General features: G+C 34.1%; 3 protein-coding genes across 3 annotated transcripts; 1 reads left to right on the top strand and 2 right to left on the bottom strand.

Moving 5' to 3' along the window:
- Positions 1–1,004: 1,004 nt before the first annotated feature.
- Positions 1,005–4,188, top strand: LOC132308222 (uncharacterized). The gene is made up of 4 exons (XM_059806241.1): positions 1,005–1,421; positions 3,641–3,658; positions 3,765–3,967; positions 4,040–4,188. The coding sequence occupies exons 1-3, from the start codon at positions 1,079–1,081 to the stop codon at positions 3,953–3,955; spliced, it is 552 nt and encodes a 183-aa protein (XP_059662224.1). The 5' UTR covers positions 1,005–1,078; the 3' UTR covers positions 3,956–3,967; positions 4,040–4,188.
- An 897-nt stretch (positions 4,189–5,085) lies between these two features.
- On the bottom strand, positions 5,086–7,653 carry LOC132308224 (transcription factor CPC-like). Its single transcript, XM_059806243.1, has 3 exons — positions 7,329–7,653; positions 7,024–7,111; positions 5,086–5,369 (listed from the first exon to the last, which is right to left on the bottom strand). The coding sequence occupies exons 1-3, from the start codon at positions 7,378–7,380 to the stop codon at positions 5,246–5,248; spliced, it is 264 nt and encodes an 87-aa protein (XP_059662226.1). The 5' UTR covers positions 7,381–7,653; the 3' UTR covers positions 5,086–5,245.
- Positions 7,654–14,913: 7,260 nt separating this feature from the next.
- LOC132308223 (subtilisin-like protease SBT2.5) lies at positions 14,914–15,928 on the bottom strand. The gene is made up of 3 exons (XM_059806242.1): positions 15,633–15,928; positions 15,351–15,501; positions 14,914–15,221 (listed from the first exon to the last, which is right to left on the bottom strand). The coding sequence occupies exons 1-3, from the start codon at positions 15,707–15,709 to the stop codon at positions 15,159–15,161; spliced, it is 291 nt and encodes a 96-aa protein (XP_059662225.1). The 5' UTR covers positions 15,710–15,928; the 3' UTR covers positions 14,914–15,158.
- Positions 15,929–26,379: the final 10,451 nt, after the last annotated feature.

The following is a 26,379-nucleotide window of genomic DNA, read 5'->3' as shown; positions in this document are numbered from 1 at the left end:
TTTAGAAAACATGGTACCTGGACGCCAAAAAGTGGTACCTTTAGTCCAAAAATGTGGTACCTTTGGAAAAAAAGTGGTACCTTCGCAAAAGAAACTTATTTTTGCAATTGAAAATAGTATTACACCCTAAACTGCTAATTAGGTTGCACAGTGGATCAATAAATAGCTCCATTAGGGCCATGAATAACAAAAAATATTCTCCAAGCTAGTTAGAGTGTTTAGAAAACATGGTACCTCGACGCCAAAAAAATAAACTTATTTTTACAATTGAAAATGGTATTAAATCCCACACCGCTTATTAGGTTGCACATTACATCCATAAACAGCTCCATTAACGCAATGAATAACACAAAATATTCTTCAATCTAGCTAAACAAGTGTTTAGAAAACATGGTACCTGGACGCCAAAAAGTGGTACCTTCAGTCCAAAAATGTGGTACCTTTGGAAAAAAAAAAAAAAAAAGTGGTACCTTCGCAAAAGGGCATTTTAGGTAACACATAAAATAGGAAGAAGGGTATTTTAGGCAACAGAAATATAAAACAGTATTTTTTCATGTGCTACCTCAGCTTTTGAGTCAAACACATTTTAAAAAAATTATTGACTTTGACTCAATGTATGAATAAATATGTGTCACTAAATTCATTTATATGTAATAATCCTTTTTAAAAATTATATTTTTAAAAAATAAAAATTAATTCTACACAAACCCTATATATTATGTTTGCACTTAACCCAATAAAATTTTGAGTGTTGAGCCTACAATGGGACACGGATAACCAAGATTGTCGTCGACCCCCTTAAATGCGTTAATAGGTACTTTGATAATTCTTATTTCTGTAGAAGATAACACCCCCCAATATCAATAATTTTCTGGTTATGAGCCGAAATGGGGGACCCACGATCACTTAAATCGGGCCTTGGCTGGCCCATATCACTGACACTTAAAACTGCCTACTGATCTGGTGGGTGGTCTTGATCAAATCTTTTATCTTCGATATAAGATGAGAAATTTAGAAGTCTATTTACTGCCAATAATTCTTCAACCGTGCAAGATAAAGAGAGAAGCTTCGTATAGTGATGATTAATTGCGTGCACCCTCTTTGGAATAACCCAACCTTACTGGGTTTATCCTCTGTTTCATGGCAAAATGTCCAAACAAAGCCTTACAGAGAAACCAGGCCTTTCAATTGTTGCAGAAACAGAGGAGTTTGTGGGGTTAGAGGAAGGATTGTGTGTGGAGCACTGTTGCCTATTGATCCTTGGGCACCCTCCATTGATTCACAGAGCATAGCTTCGCAGCTCTTTGCAGTTTCTCTCTTCCCATACATTGGTTTCTTGTACTTCATCACTAAATCCAAGTCCGCTCCAAAACTCACCCTCTTTGGATTCTATTTCTTGCTTGCTTTTGTGGGGGCCACCAGTAAGTTTCTTTCAGATCTTCCCTTTTCTTGGTTTTCTAATTCTTGAATGGAACTGGGTTCTGTTAGTTTTTAGGGTTTATAGCTCTGTTACTTTAATCATGAACAGACTTGTATACATTTTTTTTTTTTTTCTGTAAAGTATTTCTCTCTCTTTGCTGTTTATTTTTGTTCTCTCTCTATTGGGTTGACTAAAGATGACAAATATGATTTCCAATTTAAGAAATTAGGTAGAATTTTTAAGCAATGCATGAATTTCTTTTGGAACTAGATCTCATGTCATTTATTTGTATTTGGGGTCGTAAGCTGACCTCTGTTTGATTGCTGAGAAAATTGAGAAGACAGGTAAAAGAATAATGTTGAATCTTATGACATATTTTTGATCTATATTAAAATTTGACTTGTTTCACTTGAATGAAGGTATATCTTTTTAAAATTAATTTGTTTTTGTTTGTGTTTTTTTTTTTTTTTTAAAAAAAAAAAAAAAAGAATAAAAAAAAAGAAGAAGAAGATAATTTTGAGCTATTAAGGGGGACCTTTTGGGATTTTTATCCGTTGATGTTTTCTGGAGGTTCAGAGTGGTATAAGTGCCTTCAATTTTAGAAATGACTGTGTTTCTCGAGAAACATTTATTTGGAGGAAGTGTACATTCAATTACTGGATCAGATATAATGAAGTGTTGTTATGCATAGAGAACTCAGAGCTAATTTCTGACCTTCTTGATTAATGACTTCAAATCTCTTCATTTTGAGAGAGGAAATCAATGATCCTAATATCCTACTTGATTACAACTATACTTTATGTTCAGAAAATTTTTGTTCAGTTAAGTTGAATGTCTTTGTCCGGTTAGCAGTAGGGTTTCTCTTCCTTTTGCATTCTAACAAATTTTGAGTCCATGGAAGGAAGATTAGGTGCACCATATGCTAAATTGGAATTACTCAATATTCCGTTTGATTGTTGGGAAGTCACTACAAAAGGAAAAGGGTACTTACAATTTTATACACTCTGGTGTAACCACATCCCTCTATAGGATTCCATTGTGCCTTCTTATCTGTTCAATAGATCAGATGAAAATAAGGATTTATATTGTGCCTTCTAGCTGTGGCGTAACCACATATTCTATAGTGCCTTCTTATCCGTTCAATGGATCATATGAAAGTAAGGATTTACGAGGCATGACTTTAGGCATTTTTTTTATATACAGCTGTTGTATTGCCTCTCTCTTTTATTACTGTACTACTAGTGAAAAACAATCTGAAAATTGGTTCCGTATTCTTTCAGAAATCAAAGAGGCTTGTGCACTTGCATGCGACTTGAATAAGACTCTGTACATTCTATAAGTGATAGGAAGATCGGTACCATAGTGAAGTCATTGCAACTCTGATTTGCTTCCTTATCATTGCTCTTGTGCTTTGAGTTGGTTTCAACCTGATATGATTTGTGTTACAACTCTATTCCATGTCACATGCGTTATTGATTGCAATCGAGCAGTGGAATGTGCTATAGTTACATTGTAATCATAAATAGCTTATGCCTTTTTTTTTTTTTTTTGGACAAGTAAAAATATCTTATCCTTATCACAGGTTTCATATATTTGCACCTTATATTTTCTATACCACATTTTGTTGGCCCGTACAGATAATAAATTTTTACGCTAGTCATCTTTTAAATATTCACTGTTTGGGCCACAAATTTAATTATTGGATGGAAGCTGTCTAGCTTCCAAATACAGTGAATATAGGAAGAAAAGATCTTGTACTTAGGAGTTTTCATTTCGAACCAGTAGTTGTTGGGTTTTTAGTTGGTTTGAAGTACATTTAATTTTTCTTTTTTTTCATATCGAATGGTAAAGGTTTAATTCTTTGCAACCCATGGCTTGTAGGCTAATAGAGCTTCCAAATCTGTTTTTCTTTTTATTTTATTTTTTATTTTTTAGCTTCACATTTTGTGAGCACTCTCATGTGATGTAAATTCTTAAATTTGTTCCTGGTTCTTCCTCTGCTATCCCTCTCCTGAAGGTTCGTCGTCCTACATTATACTCGATACCACACAAGCTTCTTATTTAGATTTTTTTTCTTCTTTGGATCGTGAATGCTTCTTATCTCAATTGCTATGTTATCATTGATCACTTAGTTACCCTTGACTACTTTGTTGCAACTGTTGTACTGATTCCTTTCATGTTGGTTTTTGCTGCCCTCTCTCTCTGTCTTCCATTGAGCAGTCCCAGCTGGAATATACGGTAACTTCTTGTTACTGAGCTAAATTTATATAATTTTGAAAAATAATTATCATTATGAATTGCTAACATCAACTGCAAATTCTCAATTGTCATACATCTGGGACAGCAAAGGTGCAGTACGGAACATCCTTAGCTAATGTGGATTGGTTACATGGTGGGGCGGAGTCACTGCTGACTTTAACCAACTTATTCATTGTGCTGGGGCTAAGGGAAGCTCTTAGGAAATTTCAGATCGAAAAACAAGAGGGACCCAATGTCGTTTCCAGTACCAAAGAGGAGAAGGAATCATCCATCTAAATGCAGGAAAAGGTTTAGTTTTGAACTTTATCCTATTTAATTTGCTGATTTCATCATTAAATTGATTTCTGTTGTGGTTTCCAGATGGAGAAATGAATGTTTCTTATTCTGTGCGCTTCTTCCATCCATGTTTCCTGAGAGCTGTTGGTTTAATGGAGTTTTTGCAGTAGAAGATAACATCTTCTGTGCTAAAAGAAGCCCATTTGTTTAATTGAGGACTGGTCTTTGGTGGTGGTGGTGGTGGTGGTTGTTGTTGTTGTTGTTGTTGTTGTTGTGTGTGTGTGTGTGTGTGTGTGTGTGTGTGTGTGAGAGAGAGAGAGAGGAATTTTAAATGCTGACTAATTCAAAAATCCAAGGGCGTTTCTACACTCTCTGAATTCTCCTTTTTGACATGCATAATTGAGATGAAAAGAAGTAAAAGAAGTCATTTTAGTAATTTAAAAAAATAAAATAAATAAAATAAAAATAAGAATCCGTAATGGACAAGTGGAAGAAAACAGAATTCTTCTTTTGCATGTATATTTAAAATAAAAAAATAAAAGAAAGTAAAGTGTCAAGATTCTATTTGTTATAAAGATTTTTTAAAAAGGAAAATCACTAACAACCCTTCGTCATTTCTCCCACTTTGAGAATAAAAAACTGAGAATTCCAGTACTTTGGATCCAGTCACAAATTCATTGTTCATTCCCAAGGTGACAAAACCTCAAAATCTTTCTAAATATTCAATTATTTTAACGGTATTTTTATGGAAAATAACTTTTAGTAGAACACAAAAAGTTGTTTTCATCTTTTCAAGCCATCATTCTTCAATGCTTTGATATGAAAATATATTGGAAAATTTCAAATGTGACGGAAGACACCCGTCTAATCAAAGTATCACAAGAGGTGTGGTAATAGGTCTAAACAATTAATATTGGACGACTAATCAAAGTATCTCACAAGATGTGTCGTAATAGGTTTACACAATTAATATCGGAGGAAGAATTTATTTATTTATTTACAAAATCAGCATTGAACACATATTGCAAAGAATTTAGTAGCAACTTCACACATCCAGTTCATTAAGAAACAATAAATAGAAGATCATTTTTTGGGTAACTAAATTAATGAAACTTGTATACAAAAAGATGTAGAAAAGGAAAAATTTTGCGTTAAATATTTGTTATCCTCGCAAATTAGGAGATTCGAATACAGACACGTCCGCTCACAAAGTCGAGTGCTTTACTAATTAGGTGAGTGAATAGTATTCCTTTTACGTAAAACCTTAAAGAGAACAAATAAATGCTGGCGTCATGAGTTTGTGGTAGGATGGTGGTCCCTTTTATGGGCAAAAACCTTGCCATGCTTCATTATCCAAAACCTCTCTATCTCTTCGGCCTTCCGCCCTGGTACACGCCCAGCTATTAAATCCCACCTGCTCATTAATATACAAATAAATGACCTCTAAATACACACAGTGACACACACACCTTTATATTTCACATTGTTGCTTCATGGAGTGCATTAAAATTTAAATAATTAATAATCCATTTGCATTGTTATAAGGGTCGTGATAGATAAGTCGATGATTTTGGCATATTAGTTTGGCCGAATATACATGACAGTCCAGGTAAGCAAATTTAACAATTAAAAAAAGGAAAAAAATAAATAAAATAGACAGAGAAACAATATACTCATTGGCAGATTCAACTTTCCCAGACTATCAAGTTTTAGGCTAAATTCTTCTCTTCTAATAGTTATCAAATCTCTCCCTCTTGGTTCTAGTCTCTTCAAATAATACTTCTCACTATCTTAACTTGAAGAAAGAAACAACATTTGATTTTTAAAATATGGTTGCAACTTCATATCATATGTCATATTCATATATATATATATATATATGTTAGAGAGAGAAATATAATAAGAAAAAGAAAGAAAAAAAGAGAGAAAGAGAAGGAAGTAGTCTTTGGTATCGATGAACCAACTTCAGAACAGATCGACCCACTTCTTTGCTTCTTTCTCGGTAAGTGACATATTAGAAAGAGAAATAGAATGAAAAAAAAAAAAAAAAATTAAGGAGAGAAGAGATGAGAGAGAAAGAGATGGAAGCGATCTAGTTGGATAGGCCACGTAAATTCTGCAAAAGTAATGATTTATTGTCCCAATTAGGTTAACTCCAATCGATTCGGTGTCGTGTGACCGAAATTTTTGAATTCCGACACTAATTCAGGATCATTAAAAATCTTGGGGACCACTTCTCGAGTGCAAAATCTTGAAACACCTTAGGTCACTTAATACCCTAATTAATTAGGACACCTTTAAAATGTGAGACGCTCCCTAAACAAAATTGTGAGGGAGACTCCTAGCTAGAGTCCGATCCAAAATTTTGTAGGACACTCCTCCAACTCACAACTCTGAACTACTTTCTCAATTCATAATAGCTCTCGAAAGACATTTCTCGATCTGAGTCCAAATTTCTACTACTCCTTAGAATCACTTAAAGCCCTGCTAGGCTCTTTAGGTCCATCAAAATCTCAATAGATAAAACTTTAAAATTCTACCTTACAAAACATTGGGGAGGTCCATGTTAATAATGGGTTTTTAAGTATCCCTGTATTTTGTAAGTATGCACATATATGTAAAAAGTACCTAATTTTGCCTGCATGTTTTTGCCTGTAATTTTTCCTTTATTGGATAAATAAAATTTACTTAAGTCTTAGGCTATGTTTGGTACGAATGGAAAAAAAAGAAGACAAATTAAAAAATTGTACCAAAATTTTCTTCAATTTAATGCCGCCAAACACAGCCTTAAGAATTTCCACTATAATTTATGACCGGTAGAAATTGACGTGTAGAAAGTAGAAACAACGTGCTCCACCAGTTTGCTACCACATTTATTATTTATTCATGAGTAGTCACTATCTACATATTAGTATGTGGAGATCGTTAATATTAAACGTAAGCATAAAAGGCAAAAATGATGGTACGTATAAGATCGATGATCTTGTGGATGCAATAAATGTAAGTGCATATTTATATATAAGTAATTAACATTTTGACATATACATGTGTATATATATTGTTTTTACCTGTCTCCAACTAGTCTGTACATCCTGTTGATGAGATCTTCTTCTTGATCAGTCATGTTTATGAACTCCCACTCGATGCTACTCACTTCTGCAAGGGGTACAATTTTGAATTAAAGACGTGTATGTGCGTGTGTCCATTATGTGAGTGTTGAAAAAGGAGGATGTCTTTTTAATCAACCTTTTTCTTGGCACCAAACAAATATCAAGAAGAGTAGAGCATCGCACGAAGAAAATTGATGCCAAAAGGCCAAAAAGTAATTGAGACACGTTAAAACCTAATCAATAAACAAAAGATGCAAACATACCTTCTGAGTTGGTGCTTTCATTCTTCCGCTGTTTGCGGGGACGTTTGTCCATAGGCTCTATAGAGAGGAGAGAGAAGCGAGAGAGAGAGAGAGAGAGAGAGAGATGACAGGAGCATAGACTTGTGTGTGTGGAAAAGTGAATATTTAGTGGTGAGATACAAAATGATTACAAAGAGTTGATTGAATGACGGGTGGTAGCGACCAGATCAACGTAGACTCGTAGGTTATACAACTTAATGCTTTGCCTCTCCTATTACTAGATTTACATGTTATGTCCCTTTAAGAGGTGTTATTAATATGAGGGGTACTAGATTTACATGTTATGTCCTTTTTTAATTAATATTGGTGTGTGTGTGTGTGTGTGTGTGTTGGGGGGGGGGGGGGGGGGTTGGTTTTAATTAATATTGGTGTGGGTGTGTGTGTGTGTGGCTTTTTAATTAATATGAGGGGTACTAGATTTACATGTTATGTCCTTTTTTAATTAATATTTGGGTACCATTTTAAAATAGAGATGTTTAAAATTGTTTATGGAAAGCTTTTATATACAGCGACGCTGATAAGAATTTGGGAAGTAAGTTTTTTATGTTTCGCTTTCAAATCGCACTTTTGACTTGAATAGTGCGTGTGAGGGTAGTGATTGGATCCCAATTTTAATACAATATATGTTATGTTATTAAAATGGTACATAACAAAATCTACTATTTTTAAAATGAAGATGTCCAAAATTATTTGCGGAGAGTTTCTATAGGCATAGGGAGGTAAGTTTTTGAAATCTCGCTTGTACTCCTGACTTGAATGGTGTGTGTAATGTGAAATTGATACACGTGCTTTAAGAGAAAAAAATAAATATATATTTGTTTATGGAGAAAACATTTTCCTTTTCGCAAATTAAACTAGGCAGCATAGTTCAAGGACTTTGCAACCAAACAAATCTTTTTAAAGTTTATCCTCACTCTCAATCCTTCATCAATTGGTAGATTGGGTATAGGCTTCACATCTCCAAATTAATGTTTAGTGACTTCTAAATTCTAAACATTCATTAAAAAGAAGTCAAATCAATTGAGTTATTAGTTATTTTTTTGGGTAAATATTTAATTCATATTAGTTATCAGTGCAAATTCAGTTTTGACATAACTGTAAGTAAAAAGCGTGAAAAAGGTTTAATTGTTAATTATGTTCGATTTTTAATTTCAAATTATTTGGTTTATCATTTTCCTTCTTATATCACACAGGAAAATAAAAAATTAAGAAAGAAAAAGAAGAGAGAATCCTATGAAACCCATTCTTTCAGTGTTATTTTCTCTTTTGAGCCGCTTCCAAGAAGCTTCTGATTGAAATGAATGGGCCTTCAATGTTTGAGAACCAAATGTTTCAAATGACAAATACTTCTAAACTCTCTGGGCCCCCTTCGTGTCTAGACACGGTCATGTAAAGCAAGAGGAACGTTAAAACGGTAAAATTTAAGTAATAGAAATACGAAATTAAGAGTAAAAAAAAGGATAAAATTTAAGTGAGATAAAAATAAGAATTAGAGTAAAAGCAAATGACAACAGGAGCTTTACAAAGCATGAGAGCAGCACCACATAAAATAATTACTTAAAAAATTTTGTATGAATTAAGTCCAAGGTATACCCGGTTCATCTAATATATAGAATCGAAATGAAAATTACAGGGAAACAAATGTCTGGAAGATTGTACAACTGTAAATTTTTCCCTAGTCCGAACACAGGTGTGTTTTGGTCATGGTTCATTAAATGTAGATAATGAAACCAAATATGAGACATGGTCCTGGTTCATTAAATGAAGCACCAAACAAAAACGGAAGGAACCTTCATGGGCAGACAATACGTCCATAGGGCGAGTGCAGGTGACTTGTGCCTTTGAATAATGGAAAAACTTTAGTGTGGAGAGAATATTCTTATCTTAGGTACATTTGAAGAGAATAATTAGATTGGTATAACACAACCCTAAAATTAATATAGCAACTCTATATGGTATAATTAAAATTTAGGGTAAATTATTCCCACCAACCCTTTATTTGTCAGGATGCAAAGAACATATAAAGTCCATTTTGCCTTCTGATTTTGTCAAAATTACTTATTTAATCTTTAAAAAAATTAAATAAAAAATTAAAACACCCATTTACTCGTTGTTGTTGTTATACACCTTTCAACCATGGAGATTAACAAACAACGCTCCCAATTCATTTATGTGGTGTTGTAATTTACGGGGATCGAATCCACCAACACCCTTGCACCAAATTGCTCCATTCATAGTACTATCACGATGAACAATAATAATAAGCGTTGAATCAACATTTTGAACCCAAGTCCTAAGGCTTCGTTTGGATGGAAAGATTTGGGGGAATTTGGAAAGAAAATAAAGGAAAGGATAAGGAGTGTTGTGTTTGGGTGGGATGATAATGATTTGGAATGCTATCCCTCCAAATCCCTCATTTGGAATAAGATTTGGAAGGATTAGGAGAGAAAGGGAGCTAATGACAAAAGTTTCCCTCCCATGGAATTGGCAGTTGCAGAGAGAGACAGCCGGCTGAAGCTTTGCGAACGGCGACCGAACTGGAACAGCGGGTGATGGAAACGGATAGATATGGGTTTTGATTTGTTTAACAATCTGAAATGATATGCGGATATGGGTTTTGATTTTAAGGTATGAGAAACAGAACTGAAATTACAGAGTGAACGTGAATAACAAAGAATCATGGACATTGAAGGTTAAAGAAAGAACAGATTTAAATAAATAGGAAAGCTTCAAAGTAAGTCTACATTAGCATAAAAAACCTGTAAACAAAGGAAGTCAGCACCAAGGCCCTTGAGAAGAGTTAAAATTTCTTGGGAACGAGCTTTCCACCTGGAACAAACATTAACAAGCACACAACAATTACTTATTCAGAAGTTGACAAAGAATTTGACCAAACTTAGATTCTAATTTCCATGGGAAGGTTAGAACTAGACTTCAATTTATATAGTTTTAAGTGATCCACCATTTTCCTGCCAAGGCTAAAGTGGATATCAGACAGTTTTCGATTATGAATTGATAAACAAAATTAAGGACAAACAATATGCTTTCTCTCTGCGAAAATATGTAATCACCTCTCTTGTCAATTTCTAGACATTAACTCCCATGGAATTGGCAGTTGCAGAGAGAGAGGGGAGGTTGAGAACGAGATGGAGGCTACTGGGGAGGCTGAAATATATATATATATAGTTTGCAGTTGCAGAGAGAGAGAGAGAGAGAGTTGCAAAACAAGAATTACAGACCTTGATTAGTTGATTTTAGAAAAAAATTTAAAATAAAACCCATACGGAAAAGTCGCCGGAAGTTGCAGAGATCGTCGGCGCTTGCAGTGGCGAGTTCTCCTTGGCCGTAAAACGACTTGAGAAGAGAGAGAATGAGATGGAGAACGAGACCCGCGATGGAGAAGGAGGCTCGGCCGATGAGGCCAAGAGTTCACTGGAGTTGCTGAAGGCGCGGCGGCCTGAGATGGCGCCAGAAAATACAGAGAAAGAGAGAGGGTGTGGCTCGCGGTGGTGATGGGGTTGAACAGAGGGGAGAGTTGAGATGGGGGCTAGGGTTTCTGAGGGGGCTTCGGGTGAAGAGGTAGATGAAAGAGAGGATCTGTGAGAACGATGGAGGCGATTAGGGAGGCTGAAATGATAGTACTTTCATTACTGTCGATTGTCGATTCCTTTCTTTTCTTTCTTTGTGTTATACCAACAACTTGTCAATTCCATTCTTTTTCTTTCTTATTTAATCAAACATAAATATAAATTATAGTTATTATTTCTTTTCTTTTCTTTTTTTTTATAATCATTTCCTTTCTTTTCTCTTGTGTGCATCCAAACGAAACTTAAGGGTCAGTTTGATTCTCTTGTGTATATTCAAACGAAACCTAAGAGTCAGTTTGATGCAATAAAAAAAGGAGAAAATGGAAAAAAATGTGATAAAGGGGGATTAAAAATTTGTATTTGATAACAATTATTGGAAGAGAAGGGAAGGGTTTGGAAGGATATCAGTAAACTTAAACAGTAACTTTCTTAACCTCCCAAAAATGAGAGGAATTAGAAGGAAATGGAAGGAGAGACTTTTCTGATGCCAAATTTACCCTTACACAAATCAAAGCAAGAATTACATACCTAGATTAGTTGATTTTGAAAAAATTAAACAAAACCCATACATACCCATTAGCAGTTGCAGAGAAAGAGGGGGGGACAAGCTTGAGAGTTGACAAAGCTAGTGGCTGAAGCTTGCGAACGGCAAACTCGAACTGGATGGGTTTTGATTTTTTGAATAATCTGAAATGATATGTCGATATGGGTGAAGTATACGGATTTCTATCTTCTGATTCGTGTAGATTTTGTAATTTGCAGTTGGAGAGAGAGAGAGAGAACGAGAATAAAGATGGAGGCTAAATTGGAGGCTTAAATGATTTGCCCTAATTTTTTTTTTTTTTAACTTTTCTAGTGGCCCATCATCCATTGGCCTTATAGCTTATGCCCATTTTTGCCAATTTTTTTTTTTCTTTTTTGGTGGCCTTATTAAATGTATAAATTTATCTTTTAAAATATAGTAAAAAGATAAAATAATAAATTTATTAAAATAATTCTTTTTACTTTTTTTTTTCAAACATGATTATTATCGTTCCTTTCTTTTCCTTCATTAATCAACCAAAAGCGATAAGAGGTTAAAATTATCCTTTTCTTTCCCTCATAACTAATATTATCATTTCCCTTCAAACCCACCGTACCAAATATAGCCTAAATCTACAATACTCACCCTTGTAAATTGATAGCATACGTTGCTTCTCATAAATAAATCTCCAAAAATGGTGTCAAAATTGCAAACCCAAGTACACTAAATTTTAGCTGGCTGGCGGTGCCAATGATTCACTTACCAATCACAACAGTAAAGTGTGAGAGAGAGGTGAAGAGAGAGAAAGGATAATGGCGAGAGAGACTAATTTTTACTCCATTTTTATTATTATTTTTTTTCTTTTAATTTTAGGTTTTTAATTTCTTTTTACAATTAGTTTCTTTATATTTTTAGTTTATTTAAGCAATTAATTTCTTTTATGTTATTAGTTCCATTTATAGTTTTAGGGTTTTATTTATTATAAAAACATGCATCGCGATAGCAAAAATATTCAACATTTTATCAATAATATTTCATAATTCTTAATGAATTTATCTCTTATTTTATAAATTCAAAACACCATATGAATTCTTTATGAATTCAAAATAACTCGTTCCTTGTGAATAATTTATCGCTCCCTAAAGGACATACCCAAAGGAATGTAAGATCAAGCCGGGCATATGTATAAGAATCCACGTGCAAGAGGTCACAAAATTGGCTGCCATCAAGAGCGTAGCCCTAGGTCTGAAATCTGAATTGATGCCCAACGTGGAGTTCCTTCTTCAACTTTGTTAATCTGAAAACTTTCCTTGAACATCTTTTTCAATGTCACTAATTATAAAGTAATGGAGAAGATAAATAACTTCACTTTAGAGATTGCACTTGTTTGATTTGATTTTGTAGAATCTTAGAGATGGTGGAACTTTTTTCTTCTTCTTTTTCCAACAACAATGAAGCGTTTAGTTCTTTTTGACTGGGTACAAATTGGAGGGATTTGGTTTTTAAAGTTGACTTGAGTCTTTCTAAGTAAAATACTTGTCAAAAGATTGTAGTAGTGTTGCTAGATACTGTTTTAAGTTATATTTGGTAACAAGAAATTGATGCCATGAAATGATGGTCAAGAGGATGAGTCTAGCCCAAGTGTTGTTGGGCCCAACACTTGGGCTAGGCTATTCTATCTTAATAGCACAGTTCATGGCCAAATTGTCCGACACAAGTGAATTCCTCCTGGCAAGTCCAGTGAACCACTTGATATAAATTTTTAAACTACATGTGATATGAGGAAATTAGTGCTTGAAATTGAAAACAATTCATAGTTTAATAATTACTCCATTTGCAAAGATACCATATGGAGTGGAAAAGATGTTTTATTGCAAGCTATATATAGTCTTGTTGAACCACAACTAAGAAGTGCAAGGGACAGTAGGTGAAGAAAATCTCAATCCTTCCACGGACAAACAAGTAGTGGAAATTGGAAATTCCCTAAAAAAAAAAAAAAAAATACAAACAACAATATAAACGCAACACACAAACATTATTAAAGCAAACACACGCTCCCAATATGTCTAGAGATAGATTATACAGGTCGGTAATAAGAATACAATAATAATAATAAAGAAGCATATATAAAATATATGTAAAGGCTATAGTTAGGATAAGCATAGACAATTAGTAGGCAGAAGCTTGACATTGAAATGAAATGATTGAAATGTGGTGAAGGTTTTGGACCATAGAAAATGAGGGTGTGTGGTGGGGACAGTACCAGCAAGTGCTAACAAATTAAACAAGTAGCATGTGATCACAGTGGGGGTGTAATGGGCATGACCCACATATTGTCAGCCTTTCTACCAAACTTTGTTGAGAAATGGAAACGCTGCACTTGCTGCTCTATAACCTTAACTAGATAAAGTGGCCTATAACATGTATCACATCACCTGGCATTATGCTTGCAATTGAACACAAAATTACAGGAGGGATCTGTCTTTGGTTCACCTTATAGCTTCTTGTTTGTACATGGGTGGGGCCTAGAGTGTGTGAGTGGGCTTTTCATGTTTAGGACCACAAGAAAGCGAACTTTCAATTTTCAACACCACTAACAAAGCCCAAAATATCTGTCATAGTTTCTATCTAAGGGCTCCGCAGCAGTATAGTCAAATTTTTATACCCTCCTAAAGTAAAAGATTGAGAGTTAAAATCTTTAAAGAGAATGAAGGCGTTGTGCTACTACGCTACAGCTAGTAGTTTTATGTACTTGATCTTTTCATTCTAAATTTAGACATTTTATATGGGGATCAAGGTGCAATGGTAAAAGTTACAATTTTTTTTTTTCCTAGATGAGGCATTCTCACACCTTAAGAGTGAGACTAATCCACTTCAGGGCATACGCAATACCCCACAAGCCAAGTGCATCGGACAAGACCGTTAAGTCTAGGGCTCATCTTGAATACAACTTAATCCATATCGGTACCCCAAAAAAAATTGTATAGAATTGAAATACATAAAAATGCAAGTGTTAAGTTTAAGAGTTCACTTTATACAAAATAATCCTAAATCTTTTTTCTACAAAATAAGAACGGTCTATAACATCAAGTTGTTAGAGGTTCTTGTCCTACATCAAATTAGGTTAGGAGAGGGTCTTAGACCTATAAGAGTGGGTGGGCACTACCACCTACCAGCATAAACTTTTGGGATCAAAATAAACTTAATATTTGATTCGGTGTTATGCCAAATGTCTACCCGAATAGTGTTCGGGTCCAAATCCTTACTAGGGCCATGAGAACATTTCTATCAATAGTTTATTTGAATAGTAAAAATCCTTTTTAAAAATGGTTTTAAGAAAGCGAAAGCAATTAAATCAGTTGCATATCAGGATTAATAGGTCAAATACCAAGCTTGAACATGGCTAGCAGGAAGGAGAGAGAGAGAGGGGAACCAGTTGAAGAATCCAAAACTAGAAACTAGATATGTGGCATTCAGTGGCATCCCAATGGGCATCAGGAGAAACAATGTCAATAGGCCCAATACAAGATATATTCCTTGTCCTTAATAAATATATATATATATAACCCACAGACACACAAGCCTTAAACATATATGTATAAATGATTATGTCATACAAACCCCCATTTCTGCTAGCTCTCTACAAGGATTAAACATCAAGCTGGCCTCTTCTCTCCCACACTAGGCAATCTCTTGATTCTTCTCCACAACCCTCACTCCCTTTGCAGATCTAAGCGCATTTGCCTGAAATTTGCCACACAGCTTCATTAGTAATTTCTTTCTTAGCAGAGGACCAAAAAGCTACAATGTGTGTGTATTTATATATGTGCATTAATATATAAGGTACTAAATTATATATCTAGACTGTATGACCTGATCATCAGTGATTTTAACTGCAAACCCATCAACAATAACCAAAGACAATGTCTTTTTATAGCTGCCTGGCTCCAGGGTACTGGCTAACAACTCATCATGCTTCTTACTCAAGTACAAATCAAGCTCATATGCACCTTTCTTTGTTTTACTGTACACACCCAATGAAGTTATGAAGAAGAAGATAATCTCAGATATATAGATATATAATAGTAAGAATTAGAACAACATATAGATATATATACATATATAACATTTAAGGTAATAAAAAGAATTACTGACCTATCAGATCGAAGCCGCTCGTATTCAGGATCGTAGTTCATGAAAACAAAGTATAACTCAGTTTTTGTACTTGCCATTGCCACTCTTTGTGCTTATTCTTCCTACTTGTATCTTTTACTTTTGGTTGTGAACCAGACTAAGCAGTAATAATGTGTTATAGCTTCACATGGTGGCTATTTATAAATGAGACACAATGACCAAGTCACAATGAGTTTGTCCATTGTGGCCATTAGCCTTAATGCAATGATTTCTCTTCTCTAGTCAAGTTGGGAGTCCGATGCAAATTCATTCTGTTTGAGAAATTGAGCGTTCTATTAGTTAGGAGAATTTCCTAAAGTCAACATGTGAATAGGGAAAATCATTTGGAAGAATAAAATTACTAGAGTACCCCTGCGTACCTTTGAAAAATGCAGTTGCATCATGCTTAAGGATGGGCCAATGATTCAAGCTCGAAGTTTCTCTCACCTAGGGCTTACAAAAGTCTCTTAGAATAATGTTGACCACACGATTGTGGTAAAAAAGTCAACATTTCTGATTGAATATTAAAAGAGGGGCAAATAATGTGGTTTGGAGTACTAAAGTAATGAATGATATGATATGATGATGGAGGTGGACTCAGAGTGCACTCACTTTGACATGGATAGAAAATGAATGAGAGAAAGAAGGTGGAAATTAAAGATTTAAAATTTTAAATGGGTAAGTTTATGATAAAATAATTTAGTCTAATGATTAGAAAAAGAAAGTGAAGAATCAAAGAATGGATAATAATTTTTTTTGCTTAATAAATTGTCACATTAAATTGGGGCTTTTGTACCAATAGGATTAAAAACACCATGCATATTGGACTCTTTATGATTAAATATGTTTTTAAGTGTTGTGTGAGATTCAAAAAGGTAAAGAAGTGAAGTTTTGAACGAAAGACTTTTCCACTTGTATTGGCCTTCCAATGACTCATTTACAACATCTTTGGTTTGGGGTGGGGCATCTTTAACTTCATTTTGTCTTTAGTATAATACAGTGAATTTATCAAATTACCCCTATAAAAAAAATTTATTTTCTTTAACACCATTGATCTTTAATTGAAGATGGGAAGGAGAAATTGAGCCAAATTCATTGGTACCGGTGATGATGGTGGAGCAACTATTTACCACAAATTCATTTTAAACCCATGCAAAGGGCAAATTACATATAATCACCCTATCCTTTAGCTTTCTAACTCCTTTGTAGAACATCTTATTCGACTCGAACCGCTGACATCTATCGTAGGGTAAATCACTGCCTCTCAGGTCCCCGACTGATTCTACCATAGAGGCTAACGATAGACAATAACTCCCCCCCCGAACACAGCTTACAACTTTCATCGTACTGTGCTCTTCAAAGAGCAACTCTTCTCAAAATCTCACTCAAAAGGTGTTGAGTTGGAATCCCATTCTAACTAAGGATTTTTGTGGTTCCGGAGGATCCGGCTACAGGAGAACCAAGAACGGAGAGCTTTCCCCCCTTTTCCGCCCGACTCTTTGGTCCTAAGAACGCTGGTTTTAAGAATGAGTGATTGCCCTTCTCCGACCCTTACTGCCCAACCTGAGAGCTTACTATATTTTTTTATTCATGAATTTTCAGTTAAGTCACACAATTCTTTTCAATGAATGTAACCAAGAGCAGATTCAGAAATTATTAATGGAGTGGGCTAAAAAAATTTTGGGTGGGCTAATACTAGTAGTAATATATATATATATATTTTTTTGGCTAAAATCGCCGACAGTCAAAAAAAAAAAAATTGGTTGGGCTCAATCCTAACACCCTGATACGCCCCTTGGATGTCGCTCTTGCTCCACACGTTCTCTCATTTTCACTCTATGTAATTTAAATTTTGTCACCTTCGCATTCCTTGTGACTTATTGTTCACTTTTTAACCTTTTTGTTATATATATATATATATATACTCTATGTCTATGATTATATACTTAAATTGTCTTATTTTTGAAATAATAATTTGTAATCTTACAATCTTTTGTGAGTTTTAGATTTTAAATTAGATATATACACACATATATCCATGCTGATGGGTGAGAGAAAGTATGTTTAGCTTGTAATCGAGATGTTAAATTCGTATAGATATATCCTTTCGAAAGTGTATGGTTCAAATAGTCATCTCGACCATCTAGAACTTGTGAGGGTTCAACTCTCTCAACCGAATTGTGAAATTTCTTTGCCAATAATAATATTAATTGGACATTTGGTCATGATTAATAAGGTCAATCATGATAAATTTGAGATTTAACAGTTAATTTTTTAATGAAACTAACGGTCAACTAATAGTATGTGCCCTAGTTACTTACCGAAAAAATAAAAATACAAAACCAGCATGTCTACTTTATTTTATTTATGCTACTTGTTTAATTTAATTTGGTCGGTAAAGGAGAGCTTCAAAACATTAGAAAAGTTACAATGGGCTCGATTTATTTATATTATACTTGACCAATCTGAAATATTAGCTTTTATATATGTGTTTGTGTGTGTGTATATATATATATTCAGTGTGTGTATATATATATATATTCATATTCATATTCATATTCGATATCCATTTACTGTTGCATTTGATTAATACTCTATAAAAATAAAATGTCAACGTACAGTATTATAAAATAAAATATAAAAAAAAAAAAAAAAGACGCCAATTTATCCAAATGGAATCTAAGGGGTTTTAAATCCGTGTGCATATTAGAAGTCACAGGCAAAAGACAAAATATTTAATTTAAAGAGTTAAACTTTCTTCTTTATTTATTTATTTATTTATTAACATTATATCTTTCTTTTCTAGTTAAGTCTTTTCAAGACTCCAACGAAATCTTTGTAAAGTGTTTTTTTTTTTTTTTGTTTTTTTTTTTTTAACCTACTTGATATGGGCTAATGAAATTTTATTATTAGTTGCAGTTCTGGAAATGGAATTCACATTCACTGTCATATAAGTTCACACTACTATAAGAAAGTGCATCGAGTGCATGTGGTTATCATATTCTTTTTAGTCTTTCATAAATAAAATTTAAATCATTTTTCCACTCTAAGTTTGAACACTTTCACTGTACACAATTATTCTCAAACTATTTATTTCAATAAAAAAAAATTAAAAATATAACATATTTATTTCGAAAATACTATTCACATACAACATACATAATTACATTGTTATACACGAACTTTAGAACAAGAATGTTATACTTTTGCTTCCTTCTTACATTGTCAATATAATGATTTTACATTCTCAACTTAGGTGTAGATTTTTAGTATTATAATTATTTTGTTTAGCGGGAGAGAGGATAATTTACACGAGTGTGTGGAGGCAGGGGTTGTGCACGTGAGCAATGGGGTTCACAAGCTGTAGTGTCGGGGTGAATCAGAGGTCACTAACTGTCAGTATGCTATCAACGTGTCACTGAATCAAGCATGGAAGCTGGGGAGCCCTCATAGTTGAGTTAAAGAGCTCATACACATACATACATATATATATATATATATATATATGTATTCATGTATATATAGGTACAGTTCATTCAACAACTCGTGTAAGCTGTCAATCACATGGTGGAGAGGCACTGGACAAAACCTTATCAACACAAACACTTTTATGATCGATCAAAGAGGTACTGGCTGTTTCTTCTGGACGTGAGACCCACACGGGAGTTACTGATCAACAGTGTCTGTCCACAACTCATTCAATTCCTATACTTTAATATATAAGCCTATTATCCATAATAACTTTGTTGATTTTTGTTTGATAAGATTTGTCCACGTTTTTAATACTTTAGAAGGCTTGTGTCGGTGTATAACTAGGACAGTTGGCATAAAAAAACTCTTTACACTCTTAATTTTAATTTTAAAGGACACCAATTCCACGTTTTCGAACATATTTTAAAAGAACACTAATTTTATATTGGCTTTTTTATTGAACTTTTAGATATTTTGATTGAATTGACGTACCAGTGGACTTGTTCATGGATTGCATCGAGAAATCATGGAATTAATTTGTCTTTTGTAGTATTGGTTTTCAGAATATACAAAATTGTTCAATTAAATGGAATTGCTTATTATTTCATTTCTTTTATATGTTTGCTAATTACATATAAATGAGGGTAGATATATATATATATATATATATCTCCAGAAGCTAGATGGAATCTCTGTTCCACTGTATCAGAGCCCTCTATAACAATTGAAAGATCATCAACATTGGATCAACATTGTGGCAGGCAAGACCTAAAACTTGGTGGGTCCCACATTTTCATGAGATGTCTTTGGCAGCCCAAAGCTGACTGCCCACACCAATCATTTTTGTTCTCGGTAACATATTTTATGATCATGAGTGAACTGAGCTAAGCAGCTTAATCTTTTATTAATAGAGGAAAAAATAAACTTACCATTAAGCATTTCTTTTTTCTTTTTCTTTTAATCTTTAGGACTAGTCCGTCCATTCTAACCTTTTGTGCCAAATATGACCTTTTTCAAGGCCAGTAAGTTGGGCCTGAACAATGGGGTTCACAAGCTGTAGTGTCGGCGTGAATCAGAGGTCACTCACTGTCAGTATGTTATCAACGTGTCACTGAATCAAGCATGGAAGCTGGGGATCGAGGCCGGATCACAGTTGAGTTAAAGAACTCATACATACATACATACATACATACATATATATATATATATGTATACATGTATATATAGGTACATTCATTCAACAACTCGTGTAAGCTGTCAATCACATGGTGGAGAGGCAGTGGGACAAAACCTTATCAATACAAACACTTTTATGATCGATCAAAGAAGTACTGGCTGTTTCTTCTGGCCGTGAGACCCACACGTGAGTTTCTCATGACCAACAGTGTCTGTCCACAACTCATTCAATTCCTACACTTTAATAACACTGTATCAGAGCCCTCTATCAATCAATTGAAAGATTATCAACATTTGATCAATACTGTGGCAGGCAAGACCTAAAACTTGGTGGGTCCCACATTTTCATGAGCTGTCTTTGTTTGTTTGGGCTGAGTCCTTCCCACAGCAATCGTTTTTGTTCTCTGTAACATATTTTATGATCAAACTCATGGGATTATAAATGAACTGGGCTAAGCAGCTTAATCTTTTATTAATAGAGGAAAAAATAAACTTATCATTAACCATTTCTTTTTCTTTTTTTCTTTTTTTCTTTTTTTGTGATAAACTCGGTTTAAGAAATAGGACTAGTCCGTCCACACTATTCTTTTGTGCCAAATATGACCTTTTTCAAGGCCAGTAAATTAGGCCTGGCTGAGTTTCTTTACTTGGTCCAATAGTGCCTCGGAACCATCACTAAGCTCTTTTTTATATGTTGGGTTTAGCCCAATCAGCCCACGAACATTTCACAGTCAAAGTGGCCCGGTTTGCATACATAGTCCGTCCATAAATTTATGGAGCCTGTTGGGCTTAACGGGGTGAGATTTGAGGATTGAAACAAACTCTTTGTCTGCCTTCTTCATCCAACAATACAATCAGCATGCCATTTGTATTAGTTTTTGGATTGCCATTATTAGTAATATATATTGCACTCATGATTCTATCAAAAATATGTCTAATGTTGTGTTTGGAAATATCGAATTGGTACTTTAGATTGGAGAAAATTTAAATAAAAATTTTAACTAACTTTCTTTCAATTCCAAATTCAAACCGTTTTGCTCTCAAACATAATATAAATGTATTATACCAACTCATGAAACATCTTCCTGTATTTTACTCCGTGTGGATGGAATTTTGTTGGAAAAGTGTTAAGGTTGTTTATTTGGTTGATTTGGTACAATTATATAAGTTTGAAAGAATGTTTATTTGGTTTATTTTCTTAAATTTGAATAATGATAGACAATTCATCTTATTGTTATCTTAAGTCACACAATCCTTTTCAACTAGTGTCGCTCTCATGCTTAATGTGTTCTTGCTCCCATTCTTACTCTATCTGACTTAAATTTTGCCACTTTCATGCTCCGCTCCTACTTTATGTGACTTAGTTGCCATCCCTACACACTAGCGAGATTTTCACCATTTTTAAATCTAAAAAGGGTTAAATCAGTGTCAAACCTAAAAAATTGTATGAGAGGTGGTGAACTTGAAGATATAGTGAGGTAAAACTCAGATTCTCACTCGCAGGGATTAGCCGGGGCAAAGTTGTGTATGTGTATGAATGTGATCTACATGTATGAATGTGATCTGTATAAATAAATAATTAATTAATTAAAACTCATTAGGAATTTAACTAAATAATACTCCTTCCGTTCCATATTAGTAATTCATTATTCTCTTTTTACATATTCCAAATTAGTTGTCCTCTTTAAAAAGTAAAAATAAATAAGTTTTATATTTTCATCATTTTTCTTTATCTTTTTAAAAAATTTCAAACTTTGTAACTATATATATTTAAATTAGAAAGGACAAGTTGATAATTTTAAAAGGGAACAATGCATTAAATGTATGTCCTCTTAAATAATTTCTAAATATAGACCTCTAATGTAGAAAGGAGGGAGTACTAATAATAATGATAATAATAATAATAATAATAATAATAAATAAATAAACTAAAATATAATAATAATAATAAAACTCGGATTCTAACTCGCTTGAAAGAACTAATGATAAATTGGTAAATTACAATGGGCTAAGGTTAATATTTTGACCAACTACTTCATCACTGACATCAGAATCCTTACGTCTAACATGCCTAGTCAACGTAACGCGTTTGCCAAAGCTTTTTTCTTCCACCACCGCATTAAGTGGGAACGTTAGAACGTTCTTCCTGCGTTAAAAACTGAATCCCACAAGTGTAATGACTGATTTATCCATTCCCAGTTATGCTTATTGCAGTTGCGTATACGTGTGAATGCGATCCACACGTGTGTATTGTTGGTCCATCAGTTTCTATTTGGTTTCACACTTGAATATGAACATGATATTAAGATGTTTTTATTTAAATTCAGATTTACATCCATCTTTTTCCAAAGATGTGCCATAAATATATCTTGCCACCACCTTAAATCATCGACTATTTATTTATTTTTAAGAAATAAAATATTAAGGCTTTACAAATTATGAATATATATATATTTTTTTTTTCAAAAAAATGGCGTGAAAACATTAGTAAAAAAAATAAATAAATAAATACAAATTTATTGTGAGGTGGAATAATTTATATATACAAAAATAATTAGGGCCGTAACTTGGACAGGCTAACCCAGCCCAGCCCAACCCCAACCCATAAATTTTGAAATTTGGACATACAATTCACAAATCGGGCTCATATTCGGGTTAGATTTTGTCAAAACTCAGACATATTCGGGTTGGACTCGGGCTCAACCCGAACCTAACCCAAAACCCGAAATTAAAATTTTTTTTTTTTTCTCCTTTCTCTCTCGTCTCTCTTCCTCTCTTCTTTCTCTCTCTCTACCGCCGTCCTTTGCCGCTGAACCGCCGCCGTCGTCCCTCACCCTCAGCCGAAAATCCGCCGCCGTCACTTCCAAAAATTAAAACAAAACCCATACATACAAGTTATGCTGATATGGGTTTTGAATTGTTGGTTCTTGCAGACCAATCATTATTCTGAGATTATCTGCCCTACAACAATCAGGGCTGAAGCTAGACGATTAATCATCAAAATTTTAGATTTGAGCAGTGTATCAGCAGATCTCTGATCGAATGGATAAATAATTGTCATGCCCAATGAAAAGACTGTTTTACAATCATTGAGAGCATACATGTGTTACACGTCTATGCGGATTTACTTGAAAAAGGTTGGTCTTGACTGCTCCTACTCTAAAAAGCTTGATCCCATTCAAAATCAGATCTGAAATATATGGGTTTTGAACTTTTGATTCGGTAGATTTTGCAGTTTGCAGTTGGGGGGAGAGAGAGATAGAGAGAGAGTTGAGAATGCGACCTGGTGGGGAGGATGAAATGATTTGCCCTAAAACTTTTTTGTTTTTTTAATAATAATATAATCAAATATATTTTATATATATATATATAATATATATATAAATTTTCAAAAAAAAAAATTATTTTTTTATATATTTTTTAAAAACACAACCGGTAAATCCGACCCGACCGGCCCGAAAACACTCGGGCTGGGTTTTAACCATAACCCATGTTGAATACAATTCGGGTTAGCCCAACCCAACCCGATTCAGGTTGAGGTTGGGTTGGGACTGGGCTTAGTTGGGCCAGCCCAACTTACAACCCTAAAAATAATATCTTACACATTAGCAAACAAGAAAATCGCACTAACTATAATTATCTTCGGATATCATTAGAGCATACGTAGTATTTTTTATAAGGGAATGGATGCTTTCCAATAAAAGTTCTCTCCAAGCATTTACAGGTATTAATCTTACGGCTACTAAGATACCACATTAATAATTTATTTCACTACTGAATACGTTTGGATTAAAACAATCAAGCCTTACGCTTTTATTATTAGGGATCAGTTTCCTTTGTACAATTGAATTTTTCTCTCAAAACTAGTCAATCCTTCTATCAATCTCACATAGCATGAATTTTTAAAAATTAGAATTATTTTAAAGGGTTATGTAGAAATCTTAAATTGGAATAATACTAATTTTTCTAGAATTTATGAATAAAAATATAAGCTTAATTAATCTTGAAAATCTTCAATTGTAACAATCAAAGATTATTGATGGTAGAGAAAATCAAAAAAAGAATGTTTCAGGGTAAGAAATTTATTTTAAGGTACGTAGAAATCTCAAATTTGAGCAATACTATTATTTTTAGAATTTGTGAATAAAAATATATATTTGATTAATTTTGCAAATCTTTCATTGTAAAAATCAAAGATTGTTGATGGTAGAGAAAATCGAAAAAGAAAGTTTAAGAACGATAAGAAAGTTATTTTAAGAGTTTATGTAGAAATATCAAATATAGGCAATACTAATTTCCTAGAATTTAAGAATAGAAAAAAAAAAAATTCAAAATGGTAAGAAAGTGTCGTGTTTTAGTGTATTCAATAGTGAAATAAGTTGTTGATGTGTTACATTAATAATTGTAGGATTCTAACTAGAACCTTTTTACATCATATTTTTTAAATTTTATAATTATATCAATAGTCACTAAATCATTAAATTTTTACCCAAATCTTTTATCATTTTTAAAAGCATGGTCTAGAGCCACTGATCTGATCCAATCAGTTACTAATCGCAAACAAAAAGCAAAATAAACAATCTGATACATAACTTTACGTGTCAGATAGTAATTAATCAAAACCATCTAATATTGAACTACCAATCCTGAATATTAGTATTATTTTTTCTTGAATATTATATCAAAATGTTTAGATGTCGAAAAAACTAGCCTACCAAAAGTCAGCTCAGTGGAATCGTCTTGCACGCAAGGGCCTAAGAAAAATGTAAATTTACTTACTTGCCCGCCGACCCTTTTATCTCCATCCGCTAGTAATATCACAGCACCTGTTACCCCACCTGCCCGAACTTCTATATATATATATACACACACCAACCACCCATTCCTACTATCATCGACCTTCCTCGTTTCAACAATGGCCAGAATCGCTGTTACCGCCACCGTTATCTTCTTCCTCTTCGCTTTCTCTACCGCTAGTATTGCGTTAGACGTCATCCACAGCGATCCGTCAAATTATCAACCGGAATCTGACACCAAGCGCACAATTCTCCTCCCCACGGAGAAGCCGGACTCAGACTCGGAGCCAGCCAACATCGCTGAGATTGAACCTGAAGACACCGAGATTCAGCCAGACGAATCCAACAAGGATCTACCGGAAGCCGAAACTGAAACGATCGGTGTGGATGCAGTCCCGTTGACCCGGCCATTGACCGTGGTCAGTTTCAGACCAATCAACCGTCACTTCCAATTGAAACGTCCCTTCTCTTTCCATTTCTCTCGCCGTGGTTGCGGCCACCGCTTCAAGCCGATGAACCCTCGTCTTTACGGACGCGAAATTCCATACGGCAATGACATGATATTGTCCGGTGAGAACAGTGACTTCGATCCGATGATGTTCCACGGCGGCATGCGTCGTCATCACCACCACCACCACCACCATGACGATGGGTTCAAGCACCACCACACGTTCGAGAAAGAGAATTTCAAGAGGCCGTTCCATCACGAGGAGGTGGAGGAGAAGGAAGAATATAAAGATCGTGAAGAAGAGAGAGAGGAAGGGGGCTTCATGATGAGCTTCCGCAAGTTCATGAATCACTTTTGATGATTTTTAGTACCATAATCAGTAGTGATGCATAATACGCCTATCTATGTTTTGTTGTGTGTTTTTGTTTTTTCCAGTTTTATTTTGGTGAATGTATTTCCTGTTCTGTAAATAATTTCGCATCTATGCCCAGATGTAGTAATCATATACGCAGATACTTTCTAATTTCTATGATTAATACAATATGGTTGTGTTATTATCCTATATAGTGTGATTTGGTACTTCAATGATTCCAGTACTTGCATATTATATGATCATCAGCTTATGACTTTCAATATTTTATTAGCAATTTGAGTTTTGCTACCAATATGAAATAGGAATTAACTTAATTATCAGGCACTAGCTTGTTTTATAGCAAAACAAAAATGAAATCTAGCAAAAGAATGAATATATAGCAGTATATATATATTCACTTTCATGCAATCAGATTAGACCTCAAGAGCAAACAACAGACCAAGAGAAACTTGGGGACAAATAGAA

Source organism: Cornus florida, unplaced genomic scaffold (assembly GCF_030987335.1).
Source record: "Cornus florida cultivar Cherokee Brave unplaced genomic scaffold, ASM3098733v1 CherokeeBrave_3.0.0_Hap2_Chr05, whole genome shotgun sequence".
Lineage (NCBI taxonomy): Eukaryota > Viridiplantae > Streptophyta > Magnoliopsida > Cornales > Cornaceae > Cornus > Cornus florida.
Note: the sequence above shows the minus strand (reverse complement) of the source record. Positions and strands in the feature narration are given on the sequence as shown.

Coding starts and splice junctions, on each gene's coding strand:
- LOC132308223 (XM_059806242.1), bottom strand. CDS start 15,709: ATGGCAAGTACAAAAACTGAGTTATACTTTGTTTTCATGAACTACGAT. Junction 15,502..15,632: donor GAGCGGCTTCGATCTGATAG/GTCAGTAATTCT, acceptor GGGTGTGTACAG/TAAAACAAAGAAAGGTGCAT. Junction 15,222..15,350: donor TTAAAATCACTGATGATCAG/GTCATACAGTCT, acceptor GGCAAATTTCAG/GCAAATGCGCTTAGATCTGC.
- LOC132308224 (XM_059806243.1), bottom strand. CDS start 7,380: ATGGACAAACGTCCCCGCAAACAGCGGAAGAATGAAAGCACCAACTCA. Junction 7,112..7,328: donor TGAAAGCACCAACTCAGAAG/GTATGTTTGCAT, acceptor TACCCCTTGCAG/AAGTGAGTAGCATCGAGTGG. Junction 5,370..7,023: donor TACAGACTAGTTGGAGACAG/GTAAAAACAATA, acceptor ATTAATGAGCAG/GTGGGATTTAATAGCTGGGC.
- LOC132308222 (XM_059806241.1), top strand. CDS start 1,079: ATGATTAATTGCGTGCACCCTCTTTGGAATAACCCAACCTTACTGGGT.